Source organism: Leucoraja erinacea, chromosome 40, assembly GCF_028641065.1.
Source record: "Leucoraja erinacea ecotype New England chromosome 40, Leri_hhj_1, whole genome shotgun sequence".
In the NCBI taxonomy this organism is placed as follows: Eukaryota; Metazoa; Chordata; class Chondrichthyes; order Rajiformes; family Rajidae; genus Leucoraja; species Leucoraja erinaceus.
This window is the reverse complement of record NC_073416.1, coordinates 27,305-53,571: the sequence shown is the minus strand read 5'-3', so window position 1 is coordinate 53,571 and position 26,267 is coordinate 27,305. Positions and strand designations below refer to the sequence as shown.

The window sequence follows — 26,267 nt, the reverse complement described above, 5'->3', positions numbered from 1 at the left end:
AACGTTTCGGGCCGAAACCCGGAAGGGTTTCGGCCTGAAACGTTGCCTATTTCCTTCAGGATTTCGGGTCTGAAGAAGGGTTTCGGCCCGAAACGTTACCTATTTCCTTCGCTCCATAGATGCTGCTGCACCCGCTGAGTTTCTCCAGCTTTTTTGTGTAACCTTCGATTCTCCAGCATCTGCAGTTCCCTCTTAAAGACTAAATAGTATATTTTGATTACAAGTTATAGGACTAGAATGAGGCCATTCGGCCCATCGAGTCTACTCCGCCATTCAATCACGGCTGATCCATCTCCCTCGTAATCCCATTCTCCTGCCTTCTCCCCATAACCCTTAACATCCATTCTAATCAAGAATTTGTCTATCTCTGCCTTAAAAATATCCACTGACTTGGCTTCCACAGCCCTCTGTGGCAATGAGTTCCACAGATTCACCACCCTCTGACTAAAGAAGTTCCTCCTCACCTCCTTTCTAAAAGAGCGCCCTAAGGCTATGACCTCTGGTCCAAGACTATTCCACCAGTGGAAACATCCTCTCCACATCCACTCTATCCAGGCCTTTCATTATTCTGTATGTTTCAATGAGTTCCCCCCTCAACCTTCTAAACTCCAGCAAGTGCAGGCCCAGTGCTGACAAACGCTCATCATGTGCTAACCCACTCATTAACCATAACCATATAACCATATAACAATTACAGCACGGAAACAGGCCATCTCGACCCTTCTAGTCCGTGCCGAACACATAATCTCCCCTAGTCCCATCTACCTGCGCTCAGACCATAACCCTCCATTCCTTTCCCGTCCATATAACTATCCAATTTATTTTTAAATGATAAAAACGAACCTGCCTCCACCACCTTCACTGGAAGCTCATTCCACACCGCCACCACTCTCTGAGTAAAGAAGTTCCCCCTCATGTTACCCCTAAACTTCAGTCCCTTAATTCTCAAGTCATGTCCCCTTGTTTGAAACTTCCCTACTCTCAGTGGGAAAAGCTTTTCCACTTTGTCAACTCTGTGTTCCTGGAATCATTGTTGTAAAGCTCCTCTGGACCCTCTCCAGAGCCAGCGCATCCTTTCTCAGACATGGGGGCCAAATTTGCTCACAGTACTCCAAATGTAAGGCCTGACCAACGCCTTATAGAGATTAATGTGTAGATAAAGTTGGTTACCTTCAGACTCCTCTGGTGGCATTCTGAAAGGATCAAATTGTATTCTTGTTCTAAACATTTTAACGCAAGTGAGAGGAATGAAAGATTTTGAAATTTGCACTAATATATTAAATATTTGGCAGACATCTGCATCCCAGCAAATGCTTAATTTCCCGGATAAGAACAAAGAGAAGACTCCTGATATGCAGAACTTTGGACTACGTACAGATATGTATGCAAAGAAAAATATTCCCAAGGTAAGCCATTGTTTCAAGCCGATCGACGTCTCAGATTGATCAAAGTTCTCATTCCCACCGTGCAGGGCTAGATTTCATTTCACATGTGTTCCCTTCCCCAGAGTAAAGCAGCTGCTAGCGCTACCCGAGAGTGGACTGAGCAGGAGACACTTTTACTACTTGAGGTAAGCACGTGGAATTGTAATTCAGGGCAGTCAATACTAGCCTCCAGGCCCCTCAGATCGGCCGACTTGTGGCTGAATATCACGCGGTCTAGGCATAAGCTCAGGGGCGATCGACCGTGCCTTTGCGGTTGCAGCCCCTAGACTGTGGAACAGCATCCCCCTTCCCATCAGAACGAACAGCCCCCTCCATCTACTCCTTTAAGTCAAGACTTAAAACGTATCTCTACTCCCAAGTCTTTCCTGACGTCCACTGAGTGAGGGCTACATGTATATATGTATGTAGTTTGTTTTGTTGTGCTAGTCTTATAACTAATGTAAAGCACTTTGGCCAACGAGAGTTGTTTTTTAAATGTGCTATAGAAATAAATGTGACTTGACTTGACTTGACTAGCCAACAGCAGAAGTTCTGACCCGAAACATCACTTATCCTCGCTCTCCACAAATGCTGCTGCAGATATCCATTGATGCAGAAATGCTATATTTTCTATCCTCTGCTTCTAGATATTCTGTGTATCTATTTATTGCCGACCACATTAACAGTGACACTGCCCTCCCTCCCTCCCTCCCTCCCATTCCTGCTCAGTGTGACGTTAAAAGAACAACTTCCATCTAGTGGCCAATGTTGCAATGACAATAACATTGATGGTTAGTCACAGCACAGCATTCATTTCCTCAATCTGAAAGGCACAAACTTCCAAAATGTCTCAATTCTATTTGGTAGAACATTTGTAACTGGAATGTAACAGCCCAGGCAATGATTGTGTGTGGCAGGTCGGGGTGCTGAATTGTAAACTGAGTTCGGTATTCCGACTGCGCATGCCCAGGTCATAGGTCACTCACGATAAACATTCTCGGCAGCTGCGCTGCTGCATGGAAGCAGACCTGCCTTTCATCCGTAGTCGGGATCGAACCCGGGTCTCCGTGTTGAATTGCTACTGGCCCAGCCCCGTCCCCGTCCCCTCACGAGTGTCCCATCCCTGTCCAGGGGAGACCGGAGATGTCCGGGGTTGATCCTGGACTGATGGGACACCGGCCAGGAGCAGTGACGGCCCAGGCTTACTCCCCAGCCAGCGCGGAGAAGAAGCGCTAACTCCAGCTCAACTCTGCCTGTCCTGCCGGGTTAACCAACAGCCCTGGATATCTAGCCCTGGAGCTGCACCACCGTGGAAGTGAAGCTTGGCAAAGACATACAGTGCATTCATAGAAACATAGAAACATAGAAATTAGGTGCAGGAGTAGACCATTCGGCCCTTTGAGCCTGCACCATTCGCCATTCAATATGATCATGGCTGATCATCCAACTCAGTATCCCGTACCTGCCTTCTCTCCATACCCCCTGATCCCCTTAGCCACAAGGGCCACATCTAACTCCCTCTTAAATATAGCCAATGAACTGGCCTCAACTACCCTCTGTGGCAGAGAGTTCCAGAGATTCACCACTCTCTGCGTGAAAAAAGTTCTCCTCATCTCGGTTTTAAAGGATTTCCCCCTTATCCTTAAGCTGTGACCCCTTGTCCTGGACTTCCCTAACATCGGGAACAATCTTCCTGCATCTAGCCTGTCCAACCCCTTAAGAATTTTGTAAGTTTCTATAAGATCCCCTCTCAATCTTCTAAATTCTAGAGAGTATAAACCAAGTCTATCCAGTCTTTCTTCATAAGACAGTCCTGACATCCCAGGAATCAGTCTGGTGAACCGTCTCTGCACTCCCTCTATGGCAATAATGTCCTTCCTCAGATTCAGAAAGTATTCAGATCCCTTCTCTCATCAATCTACCCACAATACCTCATAATATAAAAGTGAAAACAGGTGTTTAGAAATGTTTGCAAAGTAATTAAAATAGAAGGCCAAAGTGCCAAAAGCCTTTCTGACCACCTTATCTACCTGCGACTCCACCTTCAAGGAACCATGCACCTGTACTCCTAGATCCCTCTGCTCTACAACACTACCCAGAGGCCGACCATTCACTGTGTAGGCCCTGCCCTTGTTCGACGTCCCAAAATGCATCACCTCACACACTTCTCTGCATTCAATTCCATCAACCATTCCTCCGCCCACCTGGCCAATCGATCCAGATCCTGCTGCAATCGTTCACAACCATCTTCACTATCAGCAAAAGCACCCATCAGCAAACGTGCTCATCTTGCCCTGTATGTTCTCATCCAAATCGTTGATGTAGATGACACACAGTAACGGGCCTAGCCAGTTCCGAACCCTGAGGCACACCACTAGTCACAGGCCTCCAGTCCGAGAAGCAACCTTCCGCCATCACCCATGGAGCCAATTTGCTATCCATTCAGCCATCTCTCCTTTGATCCCGTGAGATAGGAGTTGAACTGTTGAAATACTTTGACCTTTTAAACTTGTGACTGGTTCGTTCACTTCTGTTTCCATTTCCCCCCCACAGGCACTAGAGATGTACAAGGATGATTGGAACAAAGTCTCAGAACATGTAGGCAGTCGCACACAGGATGAATGCATCTTGCATTTTTTGCGTTTACCCATAGAAGATCCCTACCTTGAAGACTCGGAGGCTTCACTAGGTCCATTGGCTTTTCAGCCAATTCCATTCAGCCAGTCTGGTAATCCTGTCATGAGCACTGTGGCATTCCTGGCCTCGGTTGTGGATCCTCGTGTTGCATCCGCAGCTGCTAAATCTGCATTAGGTAAGGTGATTTCACTTGGGCCATATTGGCTAAACTACCCACAGGAAGCTCATAGATATTATGAATGGGGCTAAACTGATTGATCTATACAGAGGAGTTATGAAGATGGAGAGGATCAAACTGTTCAGAATATACCCCACAATTGCATAATAGACTTATAAACGAGGCTGTGTTCATCATAATTTGACTGGAGAGTTATGGTTATTATATATAGGGATGTATGCTGCCACTGAAATGGATTCAGCCCCCACAGCCAGACATAAGAACAGTTTTTATCCACGAGTAGTAGCTCTATTCAACAACCAAACATGTGTAGCCTCCTTTTGCTCTGGTATTTTATTTCATTCTTCACGTGTTTTAATTTTAATGTTTTATTCTTAATTGTCTACTGTATATTGTGTCGTTACTTGCGAGCAAAGCACCAAGGCAAATTCCTTGTATGTGTACATACTTGGCTGATAACATTCTCCCCGATGTTGGGGAAGTCCAGGACAAGGGGCCACACACACACAGTTTAAGGATAAGGGGGAAATCTTTTAGGACCGAGATGAGAAAAACATTTTTTTCCCCACACAGAGAGTGGTGAATCTGTGGAATTCTGATTCAGATTCAGATTCAGATTCAGATTCAATTTAATTGTCATTGTCTGCCACAGAATTCTCTGCCACAGAAGGTAGTTGAGGCCACAGTTCATTGGTTATATGCCCTTGTGGCTAAAGGGATCAGGGCTATGGAGAGAAGGCAGGGATGGGATACTGAGTTGGATGATCAGCCATGATCATATCAAATGGCGAATGGTGCAGGCTCGAAGGGCCAAATGGCCTCTACTCCTGCACCTATTGTCTATGTTTCTAACATTTATTCAATTCAATTTATTATTTATTTTTGTGAAATGAAAGATTGCTAATGAGGTGCTTCTCAATTTCCTGAATCATTCAGCTTGTGATTCCATGACTAAACCCAGCTCATCAAAGCATGAGCATGGAGTATATATGTCTCAGCATTCCTCCCATTTTAAGTCTTGGCACTTGCTTTGCAGAGGAGTTCTCAAAGATGAAGGAGGAAGTCCCCTCTGCTCTGGTGGAAGCTCATGTAAAGAAAGTAGAAGATGCTGCTAAGGTTACTGGGAAGGCAGACCCAACATTTGGTCTGGAGAGCAGCGGAATTGCAGGAACTACCCAAGATGAACCAGAGAAGTCGGGTAAGTTATCAAATTAAACGCAGCACTGTTAATGTCTGCCTTTGTCAAGAACTTCTACTAAGGTAGACTTGGCATAAGTTTTATCCTTGTATACTTCACTGGGATTGGCTTCTTGTCTTAGAATGTATTCAAGTAGGGGTGTTTTATAAGCTTCAGTGTTAATGTTCTGTCCCAACTTCATAACGTTCAGATTGTCGTAGTCCTTGTATGTTTCTCACTCTCATACTTGGCCACCCATCATGGGGCTTTTGTACCTCCAATTTAAATATCCTGTTTGAATTTGTGGAAATGGAGCTTAAATGACCACTAGTGAGACCACTAATGTACCAACCATGGCTCGGTTGTAGCCCCTGGCTCTTAGTCAGATGCTGCTCGTACAAGTACCACTCCAGATCTACAATGCATCATCCTTGCCGTCACTCCTGTGGAGTACTAACAGAGAATGCCTTCCATCTACCATGAGTATAGAAGCTGGGATGTAATGTTAAAATTGTACAAGGCATTGGTGAGGCCAATTCTGGAGTATGGTGTACAATTTTGGTCGCCCAATTATAGGAAGGATGTCAACAAAATAGAGAGAGTACAGAGGAGATTTACTAGAATGTTGCCTGGGTTTCAACAACTAAGTTACAGAGAAAGGTTGAATAAGTTAGGTCTTTATTCTCTGGAGCGCAGAAGGTTAAGGGGGGACCTGATAGAGGTCTTTAAAATGATGAGAGGGATAGACAGAGTTGATGTGGACAAGCTTTTCCCTTTGAGAGTAGGGAAGATTCAAACAAGAGGACATGACTTCAGAATTAAGGGACAGAAGTTTAGGGATAATATGAGGGGGAACTTCTTTACGCAGAGAGTGGTGGCGGTGTGGAATGAGCTTCCAGTGGAAGTGGTGGAGGCAGGTTCATTGGTATCATTTAAAAATAAATTGGATAGGCATATGGATGAGAAGGGAATGGAGGGTTATGGTATGAGTGCAGGCAGGTGGGACTAAGGGGAAAAAAAAAAAATTTGTTCGGCATGGACTTGTAGGGCCGAGATGGCCTGTTTCCGTGCTGTAATTGTTATATGGTTATATGGTTATATCTGAAGAAACAATACAGGAACTATAAATGGGACAGGAATTAAAACATTCAATGATTCAAATGATTTCTCATTTTTAACGCTATTCTGAAAGTAGATGCTGTGTGTGAAAATATCCTAAAATGCGTTTCATTCAATGAAAGACTTTGAAATGCGATTATATATAACCACAGCAGCCAACCTGCTCCCATTGCAAGCTCCTACAGACAGCAATCGGAAAATCTCTTTTCAGAAATATTGATTGAGGGATAAGTATTTTCCAGTGCACCGGCAATATTTCCTCTGATCGCCTTTGAAGTCGTGCCTTGGGAGGTTTGACATCTGAAAGATGACGCCATGCAACAAAGTAGCACTTCCTCAGTACTGCTCTGAGGTGATTTAAGCCCAAGTCTTTGGATTCTGACTCCGGTGAGAGTCCAGCCAACTGGTCACGTGTTAATGTGTTTGAAGGAACTGCAGATGCTGGTTTAAACCAAAGATAGACACAAAATGCTGGAGTAACTCAGTGGGACAGGCAGCATCCCTGGAGAGAAGGAACGGGTGACGTTTCGGGTCAAGACCCTTCTTCAGACGTATTAATCTTCACGTATGAAATTTTTCCGTCACCCAGGAGGTGGATCAGTCCACTGCAGGTAGCGCTGTACACTTCATGATGCCCTGTGGCAGCATTTTGTATTCTTAAGGGGTTGGACAGGCTAGATGCAGGAAGATTGTTCCCGATGTTGGGGAAGTCCAGGACAAGGGGTCACAGTTTAAGGATAAGGGGGAAATCTTTTAGGACCGAGATGAGGAAAACATTTTTCACACAGAGAGTGGTGAATCTGTGGAATTCACTGCCACAGAAGGTAGTTGAGGCCACACAGTTCGTTGGCTATATTTAAGAGGGAGTTAGATGTGGCCCTTGTGGCTAAAGGGATCAGAGGGTATGGAGAGAAGGCAGGTACGGGATACTGAGTTGGATGATCAGCCATGATCATATTGAATGGCGAATGGTGCAGGCTCGAAGGGCCGAATGGCCTCTACTCCTGCACCTATTGTCTATGTTTATAAGAAACTCTAGCAATTTGATACTGTGTTTTAGGAAGACTTCAGAATATTTAACATGATATTATTTTACTTGCTGTGTCTCAGAGGAAGGCAGTGATGAAATGAAGTCAGATGCCCAATCAGCAGACGAGAAAAAAGAATCAAAGGTAATATTTCACTTCTGTGCGATTCCGTTTTCTTTCTCACGTCTGTGCTCTACCACTTCATGTAACTGATGAAGTCACGTGTATTTTCTTGACTGTCATAGCATTGATTTTACCATATCTTTGTCAATAGACAATAGGTGCAGGAGTAGAGGCCATTTGGCCCTTGGAGCCAGCACCGCCATTCAATGTGATCATGGCTGGTCATCCCCATTCAGTACCCCGTTCCTGCCTTCTCCCCATATCCCCTGACTCCGCTGTCTTTAAGAGCCCTATCTAACTCTCTCTTGAAAGCATCCAGAGAATCGGCCTCCACTGCCCTCTGAGGCAGAGAATTCCACAGACTCGCAACTCTCTGGATGAAAAAGCTTTTCCTCATTTCCGTTCTAAATGGCCTACCCCTCATTCTTAAACTGTGGCCCCTGGTTCTGCACTCCCCCAACATCGGGAACATGTTTCCTGCCTCTAGCGTGTCCAATCCTGTAATAATCTTAGTGTTTAAGAAGGAACTGCAGATGCTGGAGAATCGAAGGTACACAAAAAAGCTGGAGAAACTCAGCGGGTGCAGCAGCATCTATGTGGAGCGAAGGAAATAGGTAACGTTTCGGGCCGAAACCCGGAAGGGTTTCGGCCCGAAACGTTGCCTATTTCCCAAGGGATTCGGCCCGAAACGTTGCCTATTTCCTAAGGGATTCGGCCCGAAACGTTGCCTATTTCCTTCAGAGAGTTTCGTCCCGAAACGTTGCCTATTTCCCAAGGGATTCGGCCCGAAACGTTGCCTATTTCCTTCAAGGTTTCAGCCAGCTGAAGTTTCTCCAGCTTTTTTGTGTGCCTGTAATAATCTTATATGTTTTTATACAATCTCCTCTCAAACAGCAGCAAATGAACATATTCGAGTTTTGCCTGTTACTTTCCCCACTGCCTACTAATGATGTAGCTGATTTGTTCCAAGGACAAGGAGATAGCAGGAGAAGATGAAAATAAAGAGAAACAACCTGACACTTCCAAAAAGGAGGAAGACAAAGGAAAAGAATGTGAACCAGAGAAAGAAAATGAAAAGGCTGAGGTAGAAGTAGGTGGGTTATTCTTTACCAAATGCCCTTTGCAATCCTTTTCTCCTAAGTTTTGAAGTGTCTTTTAAATTCACATGCCCTTTGCTCTCTTTATTTGAATCCCTCAAATCAAATACCATAGAGGGAGTACAGAGAAGGTTCACCAGACTGATTCCTGGGATGGCAGGACTTTCATATGAAGAAAGACTGGATAGACTTGGCTTGTACTCACTAGAATTTAGAAGATTGAGGGGGGATCTTATAGAAACTTACAAAATTCTTAAGGGGTTGGACAGGCTAGATGCAGGAAGATTGTTCCCGATGTTGGGGAAGTCCAGAACTAGGGGTCACACAGTTTAAGGATAAGGGGGAAATCTTTTAGGAACGAGATGAGAAAAACATTTTTTTTCAAAAACAGAGGGTGGTGAATCTGTGGAATTCTCTGCCACAGAGGGTAGTTGAGGCCACAGTTCATTGGCTATATTTAAGAGGGAGTTAGATGTGGCCCTTGTGGTGACGTTTCACAGAGTGCTGGAGTAACTCAGCGGGTCAGGCAGCATCTGTGGAGAACATGGATAGGTGACGTTTCACAGAGTGCTGGAGTAACTCAGCGGGTCAGGCAGCATCTGTGGAGAACATGGATAGGTGACGTTTCACACAGTGCTGGAGTAACTCAGCGGGTCAGGCAGCATCTGTGGGAACGTGGATAGGTGACGTTTCACAGAGTGCTGGAGTAACTCAGCGGGTCAGGCAGCATTTGTGGAGTACATGGATAGGTGACGTTTTACAGAGTGCTGGAGTAACTCAGCGGGTGCAGCAGCATCTATGGAGCTAAGGAAATAGGTAACGTTTCGGGTCGAAACCCTTCCGGGTTTCGGCCCGAAACGTTGCCTATTTCCAGAACATGGATAGGTGACGTTTCACAGAGTGCTGGAGTAACTCAGCGGGTCAGGCAGCATCGATGTGGAACGTGGATAGGTGACGTTTCGTGTTGGGACCCTTCAACGGAATTGATCATCGGGATATACCAAAAGAATATCCAAGGTTTTGTCATCTTCCTTATTAATTCCAGCAGACACGGAGAGAGAGAAAGAAAATAAAGAATTCCAGGATGAAGGAGCAAAGAAGGACGGAGAATCAGAAGCCGATAAGAAAACTAAATTGGAACGGGATGTTGGTGAAGGGAACTTATCAACAGCAGCAGCAGCGGCACTGGCTGCAGCTGCAGTCAAAGCAAAGGTGAGTTGAGTTCATGTAAGATTGCTAGACTTGGAGTCCACTATCTATTCAAGGTGTGTTTTGTCTAAGGCACAACAGGATAGAAATTTGATGCATAGTACAGCTTTTTGTACCCTGTCGATCTGAAGTCAATAAGTATAGAAGGATAATAACTCTACATTTAAAATGTTGCTGAGCTAGAAACACTACCAGTCATTCAACACGAGTATTTCTTTTGTTCTCCGGGTGAGGCTGGCTGTTGGTTTGAACATTTGATGGTTGGCTTTGCAGAACTACTGCAAATAGAATGGTACGGGCACCGTTAGTTTGGTGCTTGGCGGAAAGTATCTCAGAATTGAATCCTATTTTTTTACAGCACCTTGCTGCAGTGGAGGAGCGGAAAATCAAATCACTGGTTGCCCTGCTTGTGGAAACACAGATGAAGAAACTGGAAATCAAGCTCCGCCATTTTGAAGAACTTGAGACCATAATGGACAGGGAAAGGAGAGGCTGTAAGTAGCTGTGCCGTGTTCTTACGGTTTGAGCAGTCCTTATGTTTACAATAATAGTTGGATGTGCTGGAGTAACTCAGCGGGTGCAGCAGCATCTATGGAGCTAAGGAAATAGGTAACGTTTCGGGTCGAAACCCTTCCGGGTTTCGGCCCGAAACGTTGCCTATTTCCAGAACATGGATAGGTGATGTTTCACAGTGCTGGAGTAACTCAGCGGGTTACATTTTACAGACATTTCGGTTACAGACATTTCGTTGTCTAATGCATTTCGTTGTCTCTGTACTGTACACTGACAATGACAATTAAAATTGAATCTGAATCTGAATCTGAATGTGTGTGTCTAGAATTTACATTTCATATTCTCTTTTAAATGCAACAGCTGGAGTACCAGAGGCAACAGCTTCTCTCAGACAGACAGGCCTTCCACATGGAGCAGCTGAAGTATGCTGAGATGCGGGCTCGGCAGCAGCACTTTCAACAAATGCATCAACAGCAGCAGCAACAACATCAACTCCCATCGGGGCCTCAGGCCAGCCAGCAGCCTGCTGTCATTCCTGCATCTGTGCAACCCGTGCCACCTGCTGCAATTCAGCAGGGAACTCTGAGCCAAGCTTCAGGAGATTCCATAGCACAGTCCATTTCACAGCCACAGCAAACACCACCAACGCAGCCGCCACCACCGCAGCAGCAGCAGCAACAGCAGCAGCAACAGCAGCAACAGCAGCAACAGCAGCAACAGCAACAACAGCAGCAGGCTCAACCTCCAGCTCTTCCCCACGGTAAGTGAAAGAGACAAAAGAAGTTGCCACTGATCTCAAGCGTGTGTTTGCCAACCGTGTATCTCAGATCTAAGTGTGGGGGAAGTCCCAATTTGCAACATTTGAAAGTGGTGAAAGTCACATTGCACAAACCCTTCTAGATTTCCAATCGCAGATCGGATGGGGCCCTGGTGCAATGTCCCAGTGACAGACAAGGCAGGCTGCTTGAACGGACTTTTAGTTGCACTTTAGATCAGACCTTGCTCAGTGTCCCAGTCACACATTGACCTGTGTGTGGCCTTGCTCAGTGTCCCAGTCACACATTGACCTTGCTCAGTGTCCCAGTCACACATTGACCAGAGGCCTTGCTCAGTGTCCCAGTCACACATTGACCTGAGGCCTTGCTCAGTGTCCCAGTCATACATTGACCTGAGGCCTTGCTCAGTGTCCCAGTCACACATTGACCTGAGGCCTTGCTCAGTGTCCCAGTCATACATTGACCTGAGGCCTTGCTCAGTGTCCCAGTCACACATTGACCTGAGGCCTTGCTCAGTGTCCCAGTCACACATTGACCTGAGGCCTTGCTCACCTTGCTCAGTGTCCCAGTCACACATTGACCTGAGGCCTTGCTCAGTGTCCCAGTCACACATTGACCTTGCTCAGTGTCCCAGTCACACATTGACCTGAGGCCTTGCTCAGTGTCCCAGTCACACATTGACCTGAGGCCTTGCTCAGTGTCCCAGTCACACATTGACCTGAGGCCTTGCTCAGTGTCCCAGTCATACATTGACCTGAGGCCTTGCTCAGTGTCCCAGTCATACATTGACCTGAGGCCTTGCTCAGTGTCCCAGTCACACATTGACCTGAGGCCTTGCTCAGTGTCCCAGTCACACATTGACCGGGGGCCTTGCTCAGTGTCCCAGTCACACATTGACCTGAGACCTTGCTCAGTGTCCCAGTCACACATTGACCGGCGGGCCTTGCTCAGTGTCCCAGTCACACATTGACCAGAGACCTTGCTCAGTGTCCCAGTCACACATTGACCAGAGGCCTTGCTCAGTGTCCCAGTCACACATTGACCTGAGGCCTTGCTCAGTGTCCCAGTCACACATTGACCTTGCTCAGTGTCCCAGTCACACATTGACCTGAGACCTTGCTCAGTGTCCCAGTCACACATTGACCTGAGACCTTGCTCAGTGTCCCAGTCACACATTGACCGGGGGCCTTGCTCAGTGTCCCAGTCACACATTGACCAGAGACCTTGCTCAGTGTCCCAGTCACACATTGACCAGAGGCCTTGCTCAGTGTCCCAGTCACACATTGACCTGAGGCCTTGCTCAGTGTCCCAGTCACACATTGACCTGAGGCCTTGCTCAGTGTCCCAGTCACACATTGACCTGAGGCCTTGCTCAGTGTCCCAGTCACACATTGACCTGAGGCCTTGCTCAGTGTCCCAGTCACACATGACATGGTTTCATATCCCATCACAGATGAAGCAGCAGCTTGGTTCAGTGGCCAGGTCGCAGATTAGCAGCAGCTTGGTTCAGTGGCCAGGTCGCAGATTAGAAAGGGTCCACTCACCAATTGGATGGGTTCTTTACACCAAACATTGGGTATGCAGATGTACAGGATACTTGCACGGTGTGTCGTTCGGAGATTGGACAATAACCCTTATCTGGTCTCCTATTTTCAGTGGACAAGGTCATAGACTAAAATCGTAGTGTTATACAGCAACTTGTGTAACACTTTGGCCTAACTTGTCCAAGATGCCTTCCTGAGTCCATTTGCCTGCATTTGGTCCATATCCCTTTAAACTTTGCCAATCCATGTACCTGCCTAAACATCCTTCACACATTGCTTCATCCGGCAGCTTGGTCCATAGAGCCACCATCCTCTTTGTGGAAAACATGTATTTTAAATCTTTCCCCACACGCCTTCGATCTATGCCCTCTAGTTTTACACTCCCCAGCCCTGGGAGATTCTAAAACTAGAGCTATTTCAAATAAGAATTTCAACAGAGAGCTGAGGTTGAAGGTGATTTAAGGTGAGAGGGGAATTATTTAAAAGGGAGGTGACAGGACCTTTGCTTCTCCCAGTTATAGATGAGATGGTTCTTCAACAATTCCAAGCTGTCCCTTGAACACAGAGGATAGAAATAAAATGCTGGAGTAACTCAGCAGGACAGGCAGCATCTCTGGATAGAACGAATAGGTGATGTTTTGGGTCGAGACCCTTCTCTTCAGACCAGCATCTGCAGTTCCTTCCTACACGTCCATTAGACATATCCTGTTACACTCCTCTGTTACTAGTTCAACAGGACCCAGAAATGGTGTACCAGTAGAAACATAGAAACTTTTTTCAGACAACAGGTGCAGGAAGGTAGTTGAGGCCAGTTCATTGGCCCTATTTAAGAGGGAGTTAGATGTGGCCCTTGTGGCTAAGGGGATCAGGGGGTATGGAGAGAAGGCAGGTACCTGATTGGATGATCAGCCATGATCATATTGAATGGCGGTGCAGGCTCGAAGGGCCGAATGGCCTACTCCTGCACCTAATTTCTATGTTTCATGCAGGAGTAGGCCATTCGGCCCTTCGAGCCTGCACCATTCGCCATTCAATATAATCATGGCTGATCATCCAACTCGGTATCCCGTACCTGCCTTCTCTCCATACCCCCTGATCCCTTTAGCCACAAGGGCCACATCTAACTCCCTCTTAAATATAGCCAATGAACTGTGTGGCCTCAACTACCTTCTGTGGCAGAGAATTCCACAGATTCACCACTCTCTGTGTGAAAAGAAAAATGTTTTTCTCATTCAGATTCAATTTCAGATTCAGATTCAATTTAATTGTCATTGTCAGTGTACAGTACAGAGGCAACAAAAATGCATTACGGTCCTCATCTCGGTCCTAAAGGATTTCCCCCTTATCCTTAAACTGTGACCCCCTTGTTCTGGACTTCCCCAACATCGGGAACAATCTTCCTGCATCTAGCAATGCAAATTGTGATTAGAACTTATTCTCCAATTTTACAATTAATTTTAATATATTTAACAACATTTATAGCCAATAATTTTTTCTTTAACTCAAGGAGGTTAATTTTTAAAGACTTGTATTCTATCAGCTATGTACTTAAAGTGAAATGTGTAAATAATCTGTGCTGATTTGCCACGAACAGATAATTTAAATTGATTTCACATTTGCAGGCCAGCCTCCATTTCCAGGTCAACAAACTCCGAACCAACTGATGCCCAGTAACATGCCTGTTGGCATGCCTACGAACATGTCTGGTAATATGGCTGCTGGTATACCTTGTGTGGTACCAGCCAATGTTGCATGTAGCATGGGTAGTGCCATCACAGAAAACATCCCAGTTAATCTTCCTACTTGCATGCCAAACCCAGTGCATGATAATATATCCAGTAGCATGTCTGCGGTTGTTCCTGACAACATTGGTACAGTGCCTGTAGATCTGCCTGATTCTTTACATCCTAACATACCAGGAAACATCAACACAGGCTCCATGTCTCTTGCATCCACACCAGGGTCGGCAGCAGCTCAAAGCCCTGCTATTGTAGCTGCCACAAGCCCACTGGCAGGTGAGAAGTGATGCTTGGCATTTTCATTTTATCATTGTCTTAGATTGTACTCTAATGTATCCCAAGGAACGGGTTTCATTCAACGGCAAAAACAAAAAAGATGATTGAAGTTATTTTCTCCTCTAAAACATTTTTGGAAAATTGCACGGACAATATAACAGTTTGAAATGTAACTAATATTGGGCGTTATTGATATATGATATTTAGGACAATGGGTTATTAATGGCCGCGGGACAATCGCCATCGCCAGCCGGGGGCTTTGACTTTGACTCTGACATCGGGGGGGGGGGGGGGAGAGGGGAGTGGGGGGGAGTGCAGTGGAGAGATAAGTTTATTTGGCCTTCCATCACACCAATGTGATGGATGTTTATGTAAATGATGTTGTGTCTTGGGTCTATTTGTTTGTAATGTACGGCTGCAGAAACGGCATTTCGTTTGGACCTCAAGGGGTCCAAATGACAATTAAATGTATCTTGTATATCTTGTATTACATTGTCCCACTGTGCCTGCTTTGTCCTTATAAGTAGCAGAAATGGCTGGCTTGGAAGTTGTTGTCACAGTGGCCTGGGCAAGTAACTGTGGTGCATTTTGTAAATACGGGGTTAAATTACAAGATGAGTAACTCGGAGATACAGACTAACAATCCAGAGATATGAGTTCTGCTCCCACCTTGTCTTCTGTGGAAACTCAATTAATAATAAATCCAATGAATAAATTCAGGCTCGAAGGGCCGAATGGCCTCCTCCTGCATCTATTTTCTATAATGTGAACTTTAAAAAAAACATGCATTTCAATTGTTAGAAATCCACCTGAATGTTTAGAAGAGGAAATCTGCCCCCCCCCCCCTCTCCAATTTGGCCTGTGATCCCAGACCTGCAGCAAAGTGGTTGATTGGTAATCGCTTTGTGAAATGGCGCCAGTGTGGAAATGCCCAACATTGGAGGGCGTAGATACAAGGTGAGAGGGGGAGATGTGGAGGGCGTATTTTTACACAGAGTTATGGTGGCCTGGAAAACATTGACATGGGTTGTGGTGGAGGCAAATACGGTCGTGGTGTTTAAGAGGCTTGGAGGTGCAGGGAATAGAGGGATATGCAGTTGAGATCAGTTTCACGGTACAAACATTGTGGGCTGATGGAGCCCTGTTCCTGTGCTGTACCGTAATGTTCCATGGTCCAACAAAATTGAAAGTTTAGTTGAAATTAGGTGCAGGAGTAGGCCACGGCCTTTCATGCACCATGCCATTGAAAGTATGGCTGACCCCATAAGTATCCCGTACTGCCTTCTTTTATTTGATCCCCTTAGCTGTAAGGGCCATTAAAATCTTAAATATGCCAATGAACTGCAAATTGTGGCTTTTTGCTTTGTGAAAAAAGTTTTTCTCATGATGATAAAGAATTTCCCCCTTATCCTTAAGCTGTAGTTGCTTAACTTCCCCAACATCGGGACCTCATTGTTGCTGGATGGTAGGGATCACTTAGAGTTGATATCTGACGGGAGCTAACTCTGCAAAAGCTGTGGGTCCTCACATCCCAAAAGTAGACCCATAATTACTTGATACTCTGTGGGCTGACTTTTTGCTTTGTGGTTTGCTGATGATAAGAATTCTTTAATATGATTAGTTGCTTAACCAAGTTGGGGACCTCATTGTTGCTGGATGGTAGGGATCACTTAGAGTTGATATCTGATGGGAGCTAACTCTGCAAAAGCTGCGGGTTCTCACCAAAGAAATCACGATACTTGTGGGCTGACCTGATTCTGTTCACTTTCCTGCCGACTGGAAAATCCAGCCTACAGTATATTGGTTTAATGTATCAGTTTGAGGTGTTCAATAGTAAAGTAATGCTGTGAGACGACCATTTCCAACTTAATTTGTTTCATTCTGAACATCCAATTGAGGAAATATAACTGGCTTGATATGTGAAGTTGCATTCTGCTCTGCCAGTCCATTCCTTTAAAAAGATGTTGATTTATTTATTTTCCAGAGCAAGGAGCTCCAATGCAGACAGAGTTGATGACTACCCCAGCAGCACCAGTCCCTCCGTCACAGTGATGTGAAACATTTGAGCAGGACAAAGCATTCAAGTGTGAGGAGCAGCTTGAGTGGCTGTGCTGCGATATTCTCTTTCTCAAGTTTAATTTGGTTAAAAATAGCAATTCTGATCCTTAACGGAGGTGATTCTGATGTCAGTATTGTTCGAGGTAATGTGTGCACATAGTGTCACCATATTACATAGACCATTGTAAAACACATTGTATAATCTACTATATTGTTGATGATACTGTCACTTTGAACAGCATCTGACAACTTTTGAGAGTCACTCGTTTTTATTGCAAATATACCAAACTGTCATCAGAAGATTTGGGTGAGCATGCCCATATTCCCTGTTCAATGAATAGTTGACTGTTGCTATTTACTTTGTTTTGTCCTTTGTGAAATATCTTTTTGTGCCAATTTGGGGGGGGGGGAATTTCACGTTGAGAATATAATAGCCAGCTGTGGAATATTTTTTATTTAGTTCTTGCTTTACAATCAGCAGCTTGCTTCTTAGGTATTCCTGTCCAAGGTCCTTATTCATTTACTAAGTGTGCTAATATAGACAGGCTGGGCTAAGCCACGTTGGAAGCCTGTTTTGTCCATATGAACGTCAAGGCTTTGTCTTTCGTTTTGATTCAAAATCGCAAAATCATTGTGGTAGAGTGTGAGTTGAAGGATGGGTTTTAGGCTTTAAGCATCTCATTCCAGTCCTGTTTCCATGCCTTGTGACTTCAGAAGGATAATTTAGCTTCTTTTGATATTAAATGACTGAATGTATCAGTGTTTTGTTTTTGATAACAATTATTTCAGTAGTAAAGAATTCTAGATTGTTACATGTGCCATTAGGATCCTCTGGCAGACAGCAGCATTGCTTCACACTAATGCCTCATCATTTTCTTCCACATAATGATAAATAGAACCCGGACTTTGAAACGTAATTGTCGGGAGAGCACCCATGAAAATCTTCCGAGGCCCTTACCTTGTCACTCTGTCCTTGAGTGTCCTAAACACCAGCCGGAGCTCAGATCAAGGCAAATCACGAAAGCTGTGTGGAGCAGCAAAGGATGCAAGCAGCCTCCTGATGTTGCAGCGTTTGTGTTGTGATGTGTTCCACATTAACAACGAGCCCAACTCCGCTCAGTACGGGATCTTGTGGGCTTTCCATTGCAGGTATCATTTCACCAATTGTTGAGGAGAGGGGTTACTGAGTCGGTCATCGTTCAAATCCTGCTTTTGTATTGCGAGCAGCATTTAACAATTTAAGCTGATCCTTTAAGGAGTAGCATAAAGCAATATCCCATTAGTACTTGGGCCTCACTTGGTACTAATATTTTCTCAAAATGCAGTTACGTGACTCTGTCTTACACTCCACCGCCACTGCTCATTATATGATTAGTGCTCCAAGATTCCTTGTCATTTTGTGTGGAATGTTTTTTGACAAAAATACTTGAATATGGTTTTCTTTCAGTTTTGTTTTTGAAACAATATTTGACGTCATGCTGGACCTGTTTTGTATGCTCCTCTGACATGACATGACAGTTAATGGTTTAAACCCGTACAGATGCATCCAATAACTTTCCCCCTTTATAAATATGCAAGCATATGTACTCACACAAAGGCGTACAAACATGCACATGGTGGCACACACACACTCACTTGCGGCAAACACACAAAGGGCAAACGCAAGGATGCACATGCGTGCATGCACACAGACAGACAGACAGACAAATGCAATTTAAAAAGTATATATTTTTATAGGTTAGAACATTCTGTAAGTGCAGCTTTCCATTTTTATTTGTTTTCTGGGATAGGTAGTTCTTTGCTTGTAAAAATGTAATCATTCCCCTGTTGGATGCAGTTACTGAAGCATTTCATCAATCCTTTGAGATGTTATTGGCATTGTTATGGTAGAACTGCTAGCATTGCCGTGAATGCACAAGAACGAGATCGGCTTGGCACACCTTGGCCAATATTCACTCAATTGCTGAATGTTCTCCTTGTACAAGAGAAGGATGACCTGCGTGCCACACTGTGGAAAGGAGTAAATATCTTATAATAGATTTCAGCCCCTTCCAGCGCTGGTTTTACATTGGATATATTTTCATTGCTCTACTGGATAGTAGTCACAGTAATACTAACAGTCATTTCCAGTCTGGTGCCAGAAATTCGTTAAATGAAAGCCCTCAACTGCCATGTGCTTCTGGTCTGTTTGTAATTCTAAAGAAAAATTCTAGAGCTGTAGGAAAATAGAAAGTATTCTAAGTGTTGGGAAGATTGCCACAATCGATGTTATCCACTGAGTTTGGGCAAGAAATGCTGGCTATGTGAGCAGGTTTACAGATTAGAACTTTAGGAGTCGACTGGAGCCCCCGTCATCGACTCCTAAAGTTCTTATCTGTAAACCTGCTCATATAGCCAGCATTTCTTGCCCAAACTCAGTGGATAACATCGATCCAGTTACAAGCAAATATGAAATGCTGTGTTGCACCCCCCAAGCACTGAAAGCCAGCTCATCTTATTTGACTCGTACCATTGCTGAAACTACTTTGCAAAACCAAAAATCCTGGAATTTCAAAAACCGAATCAGTAGGGTTGAAACTGCCAACGGTGAGGGCTTCTCTCTGCAGCTGATGGGGCGAGAAACTGGTCGTGTCCAACACCCAGGCTGAGATTCAATAAACAGGCAACGGAATACATGTTGGACAATCTTGTCCCCTCCATCAAGGCAGTCTTGTTCTTTATCCTTTTTCCAGTTAATAATATCAAACAATTTTAGTTGCAACTGTAAAATGACTATTGCTGGACAGTAAGCAAAGTTCTATTTTGCCAAATGTGGAGTCATTTCCACAGTAACATCGCCTGATGGTAACTTCCAGTAATAAACCCGTGTGTTTCCCAATTCACTTCTTCCACCCGTTTTAATGATCAACGTGCCTGTTGACTGAATAATCGATGTCAATCTTCATTCATGGCCTCAAGCAGTTGTGTAAGGGGAGACATTGTGAAGGTTGGCCACTGTGTGCTCTGATCATTGTTGTTGTCCCTGTGGCCCACTCCGCACTGCCTAGTAAAAAAGCAAAGCCGTGCAAGGTGTAGTATGTTACTGTTAGCTTTTATTTCTCGTCCGTTGATGGCCATTTCCTACATGCCTAATTTGGCAGGTACACTTAGTAGAACAATAGCAAAAATCATGTAGACTGGAGATCCGAATTCAAAGCAGAAAGTGCTGAAAAAAATCAGCATCTGTATTAACGTCTTGGGATCAGAATGGTTTGACCTAGATTATTAAGTTACTCCCCACAGAGGTTGCCTTAACGGCACAATATTTGCAGCACAGTCTGGTTTTGTTTCAGATGGTGGCGCACTTAATTTTGAGTTTGATGATTGTGAACTGATCTCACCCCTGGTGTGAGCATAGAAGTCTTGGATGATATTCTATTGGAGTATTGAAGGAATGATGGGGGGGGGCTTCCCACTTATTCTGCACCTTTCATAGAAACATAGTAAATAGGTGCAGGAGTAGAGGCCATTCGGCCCTTCGAGCCAGCACCATTCACCATTCAATGTGATCATGGCTGATCATCCAACTCAGTATCCCATCCCTGCCTTCTCTCCATACCCCCTGATCCCCTTAGCCACAAGGGCCACATCTAACTCCCTCTTAAATATAGCCAATGAACTGTGTGTGGCCTCAACTACCTTCTGTGGCAGAGAATTCCACAGATTCACCACTCTCTGTGTGTGTGAAAAAAATGTTTTCTCATCTCGGTCCTAAAAGACTTCCCCCTTATCCTTAAACTGTGACCCCTAGTTCTGGAGTCCCTGCACAGTGCCAGACTTAGAACCAAGCTCAACAGGGTCATCTTTCCCCACTGATTCTGCAAAGCCCCGTTCCCTTGGCTGTAGTTACACTAGACAGTAGGGTCAGTGGGAATCTCATTCATCCATGCATGCATGTCAATAATTCGACAATGAGGCATTTGGCTATTTTAGAAGTGAAGACATCAGTATCTTAATATGTCATCATGCATCACACCCGAGTTTGGCTATTTATGCGCCCTGTGTGCAGATGGAATTCCCAATTCCAATTTACTTTACACCACCAACCGCGGGCTGGGTTCTCGGCCAGCCACTCTGGGCGTCTAACCGTCCACTCAGGACTGACCTGTGTCGAACCAACAAGCCGTTTCCAGCAGCTAAATGCATTACTATCATCCACTGTTTGTTTAAAATGACTTGCATCACTCTTACCCTCCCTGCTTGAACAGAATATAAGTCTGTAGTTTCTCAACTGAAAGGCACCTGCTCTTGCCTAGACGTGTATAAAATATGCTCCATTGGGCTAAGTTTGGCTTTGGTAGGAAACCCTCTCTTACTGGCTTGAAGACGTAGTCTAGTTTCCATTTCCCTTTGGATTTCAAGCACAAGTACTCCTGGCACAAAACTCTGACCATGTAAGCTGATGATTCATCTTGTTAACTGAACCGCCTAGCTTGTGACCTCAGTAGCCCCAGGGGTTTCCGTTGTGGGTCCGCAGTTTGGCAAGTCGGTTAGTATGCAGCGCCATTGGAAAAGACTGTGTGTAAGATTGGAACAGGAATGGGACACTAAGTGTCGCATCCTAATTTCAGAGGCCAGCTGCCCAGGTTGTTAAACAAACTGATTCCAAATGGGCTCTGAAATATCCAACTAGCACTGTTATTACTGGCAGTGAATGATTTTATGGGGACGGATTACTTGGCTTGGATCTGACTTTTTATTTTGATTGTATATTTGCTCATTTCTATATTAATATTTTTCTTTTCATGTTGGAATTGCCCATGTGTTTCCTGTATGTTGTCAACATCCACCTTACTGTATATTCTATGCTCCAACACACTACAACACATTATAAATACTTTTTTAGCATTGAAACAAACAATTTTTCTGATCAATTAGGACAGACGTAACTGCCATTAGTGTCACCTGTACATTCAAATCATCCGTTATGCATTCTAAAAATCACAGTATTATCGGAAAGTTGTTGAAACTTTCCAGGAATGTATAGCAAGACGCATGAAGGAATCCATTTTTTTTAAAACCGTGAAAACGTGAACATGTCAATGAGTTGGTTGATCTGTTGCATTGATTCCAAGTGTTCCTTTTACTGATGTAATACATAATCACCTGTCACCCATAAGACTTTGGCTCAAATTTGTGTGTTACTACAGTCAGATGTCAACATAAAGTACTGTATAAGACAAGCAGTTGTCAAGCCCTTACAATTAAGCTCCTTTTTTACAAATTGACAAATATCAGTCGTAGTGTTTTGTCAAAATGTAGTTTGTAACTCTGTAGTCTGTGTACCTTTCGCTATCATGAGAATCTGCTAAAGAATAAACTTGTACTTATTAAATATCACAGCAGGATTGTATTTACTTTGTCATTCATTCCCAGCTTCCAAGGCTGTTTTATTATGTTTGTTCTTGAACAAGGGGCCACACACACAGTTTAAGGATTAAGGGGGAAATCTTTTAGGACTGAGATGAGGAAAACTTTTTTCACACAGGGAGTGGTGAATCTGTGGAATTCTCTGCCGCAGAGGGTAGTTGAGGCCACACAGTTCATTGGCTATATTTAAGAGGGAGTTAGATGTGGCCCTTGTGGCTAAAGGGATCAGGGGGTATGGAGAGAAGGCAGGTACGGGATACTGAGTTGGATGATCAGCCATGATCATATTGAATGGCGAATGGTGCAGGCTCAAAGGGCCGAATGGCCTCTACTCCTGCACCTATTTTCCATGTTTCTATGTCATCCCATGCATATGTCCATGAATGGTTAATGTTGCATTTGTTAATATATATATAAAGCTTTATTCCAGACACAGGTCCATATAATACATCATACAGTATAAGGAGATACAAACAATACATAAACATTGCATATTAGCCTATAAGATATACAAGCTATTGCACCAGTGCCATCTTAGCCTAGAAGTGAATGTATAGCAGCTTTTCAGAGGGCTGACTAGGGCTTCAATGATGTGGTTCCCTGACTTGTCCAGGCGACACATAAAACTAAACATCAGCTGTCTTAAGTGCCTCACAGGTTGGCACGCTAGTGGACACAAACAATTGACTGGCAACAAATTGACTTTAATAGCAAATGTCTGAGATTTGGCTGAACTTAATGTATGGAAGCATAGAAACATAGAAATTAGGTGCAGGAGTAGAGGCCATTCGGCCCTTCGAGCCTGCACCATTCGCCATTCAATATGATCATGGCTGATCATCCAACTCAGTATCCCGGAAGCAATCACTGGGTGGATTGCTGCCATTTGAGCATTTTAATTCACGCTGTCTTGTTCTCTCACCTTAAGTGGTGTGGGTGTGGTATCTTGTGGCACTCCAGAACCACACGCTGTCATACATGCAAACCTATTGCAAGTTTTAGATTAGTGTCGGGGATAAAAAGCCATCGTCTTATTCAAATGCAGTGTAGGCATAAGGGGCCAAGATTCAGATTCAGATTCAATCTGTATTGTAATTATGCAGTGTACAGTACAGAATAGAATAGTTTCTTTATTGTCATTGTAACATGAACCATGTACAACGGAATTTAATATGCAGAGACAACGGAATGCAGTTCGCATCTCACCCAGACGAGCAAACATAGAATAATGGAAACAAGTAAGTAAATTAAAGCTGGTTTGCAAATTCTCGTGAGACACGGGACATCGCCATGTGCCCACGCCGCCGCCATTTTGAAACTCAAATGGCCTGATCTGCTTTTGATTCTACGATTTTGCGTTAAAATCTCAGAAATTTGCTATTAAAGTAAATTTGTTGCCTGGAAATGTCTCAAAATGGTGCCCGATGCACCACTCGGATGTGGGCACGATCTTTATTAAGAGGATACAGTAAGATTAAGGATAATAATCCAAAGACAATACACCAAATGTCCTATGTGAAGAAAGCCATTCCAGGGAGAGTTGAAGAGTTTATTCGTACGTAACGATCAGATTTAGTTAGGCAGGTTAGTTCCCTGTTGCCAGTCTACATTCCAACACAAACTTCATCCCGAGAACCATTCTGGTTCATCTCCTCTAAACCCTCTCGAATGGCTGTTGTGAACCTCTTTTACTGCCCCCAGTGGTGCTGCCATGTACTTTTATGCTTAACGTTACCTCATTTGGTTATTCTGAATCAGAATGAGAATCAGAATGCTTTATGGTCATTGCATGTGTCACATACATCGAGATCACTGTGTCTCTCCATTTAAAAGAACTTCTAACATTCACATACACTCCCTCCCTCCCCAAACCCACCCATGGATTCACTGTCTCCCACCCCGCCCTCCCTTCCCCATAACCCGCTCCCAAGACACAGTTCAGTTCCAAGATTGCTGATGGGTAAAAGCTGTTCTTGAGTCTGGCAGTGCGTGACTTTAGTGTACTTGAATATTCTCTTGTACTGCTTTAGTTTGCATGGCAATCTTTCACCATTCTGTTCTTGCATTCATTGTTGCATTTCTTGCGTGCTTGCTGCATGAGCTTCAACATTGCATCCTAGAGGAGACATGAACCTAATCTAATCTCTTCACATCCTTCGTATAATGAGGTGACAAGAACACACTACTCCAGACCAGCGTTTTCAGCATGACATCCCTGCTTTTATGCTCGAAGCATAAAATTGATACAGCCCAGAATTGTGTATAATGGGCAGTCCAGTTTTTGCTGAGCCAATGCCATACATAGCCATAAAATGTCATGAACAGTTCACACAAAATGATCTGGAACATATTAACGTCACAAAGAGCTTGAACGGCAAAGAATGTTGGCCATTAGCCAACTCTCCCCAAACAGAGCTGGCCGCTCGCTATTCATTCCAAACAACAGACCATATAACCATATAACAATTACAGCACGGAAACAGGCCATCTCGACCCTTCTAGTCCGTGCCGAACACATAATCTCCCCTAGTCCCATACACCTGCGCTCAGACCATAACCCTCCATTCCCTTCCCATCCATATAACTATCCAATTTATTTTTAATAACTATCCAATTTATTTTTTAAAAAAAGACACAATAGGTTTTAAAAAAAATAAATGAGTCAAATGCAGAAATTCGGATTACTGAATTTAATAATATATTTATCCCTTTAAGTCATTTTTCCCTTGGGCAGTCTCTTGGGTTTGTGGACGATCACTTCCACTCCAGCTCGAAGGCGACTGATGAGACCAATGTGGAAACTGCACACTCCAACAGATACGGCAAGAGGTGCTTTAAGAGATGGATAGGTGAATACTTGAAGCTTCCCAATGCCAACCTGAATTTTCTTTCTACAATTGGGACAGGGACTTCCAGACGTTAGTGGGGATGCTGCATTTTTGTTCAGACAAGTTTTGAATACCTCCTTGAATATTTCCCTCTCTTCACCTCATCTTCGGGTTCAGTTTATTTATTGTCACGTGTAGCAAGGTAGTGAAAAGCTTCTGTTCCGTGCTAACCAGTCAGTGGAAAGACAATCCATTCCAATCGAGCCGTCCACAGTGTATAGATACAATATAAGGGACTGTTTAGTGCAAGGTAAAGCCAGTCAAAGATAGTCCGAGCATCACCAATGAGGTAGATAATAGTTCAGCACTGTTCTCTAGTTGTGGCAGGATGATTCAGTTGCAAGACTCATGGTCTACCAGGCAGCAGTGATCCCTGTCCTCCTATGTTTTGGGGACTTGTGACTACAATCATATGAATATAAGTAGTAGGAGATTAATAGCCCTTTGATTCTACTTTTCCATTCATTAAGATAACAATCAATCTCTTTCAGAATCAGACTTTATTCGCCATGTTTTGCAACATACGAGGAATTTCTACACCAAACTCCGACAGTATTGCACTCTCCCTTGATTCCCTTTGTATCCACGAATTCTGGTAATGGGCAGAAAGTGATATTGAAAGAGATGAAACATAGAAATTAGGTGCAGGAGTAGAAGCCATTCGGCCCTTCGAGCCTGCACCACCATTCAATATGATCACGGCTGATCATCCAACTCAGTATCCCGTACCTGCCTTCTCTCCATACCCCCTGATCCCCTTAGCCACAAGGGCCACATCGAACTCCCTCTTAAATATAGCCAATGAACTGGCCTCAACTACCCTCCGTGGCAGAGAGTTCCAGAGATTCACCACTCTCTGTGTGAAAAAAAGTTCTCCTCATCTCGGTTTTAAAGGATTTCCCCCTTATCCTTAAGCTGTGACCCCTTGTCCTGGACTTCCCCAACATCGGGAACAATCTTCCTGCATCTAGCCTGTCCAACCCCTTAAGAATTTTGTACGTTTCTATAAGATCCCCCCTCAATCTCCTAAATTCTAGAGAGTATAAACCAAGTCTATCCAGTCTTTCTTCAT

The 26,267-nt window shown here is 44.2% G+C and overlaps 1 protein-coding gene across 1 annotated transcript in view; it reads left to right on the top strand.

The window, feature by feature from the left end:
- smarcc2 (SWI/SNF related, matrix associated, actin dependent regulator of chromatin, subfamily c, member 2) overlaps positions 1 to 22,277 on the top strand; it is a 68,572-nt gene extending 46,295 nt beyond the window's left edge. The window contains 11 exon segments of the mRNA XM_055664590.1: positions 1,293 to 1,406; positions 1,508 to 1,570; positions 3,978 to 4,236; positions 5,276 to 5,437; positions 7,646 to 7,707; positions 8,657 to 8,780; positions 9,829 to 9,995; positions 10,351 to 10,503; positions 10,866 to 11,265; positions 14,448 to 14,840; positions 16,825 to 22,277. Coding sequence (XP_055520565.1) covers positions 1,293 to 1,406; positions 1,508 to 1,570; positions 3,978 to 4,236; positions 5,276 to 5,437; positions 7,646 to 7,707; positions 8,657 to 8,780; positions 9,829 to 9,995; positions 10,351 to 10,503; positions 10,866 to 11,265; positions 14,448 to 14,840; positions 16,825 to 16,892 — 1,965 coding nt within the window. The 3' untranslated portion in view covers positions 16,893 to 22,277.
- Positions 22,278 to 26,267: the final 3,990 nt, after the last annotated feature.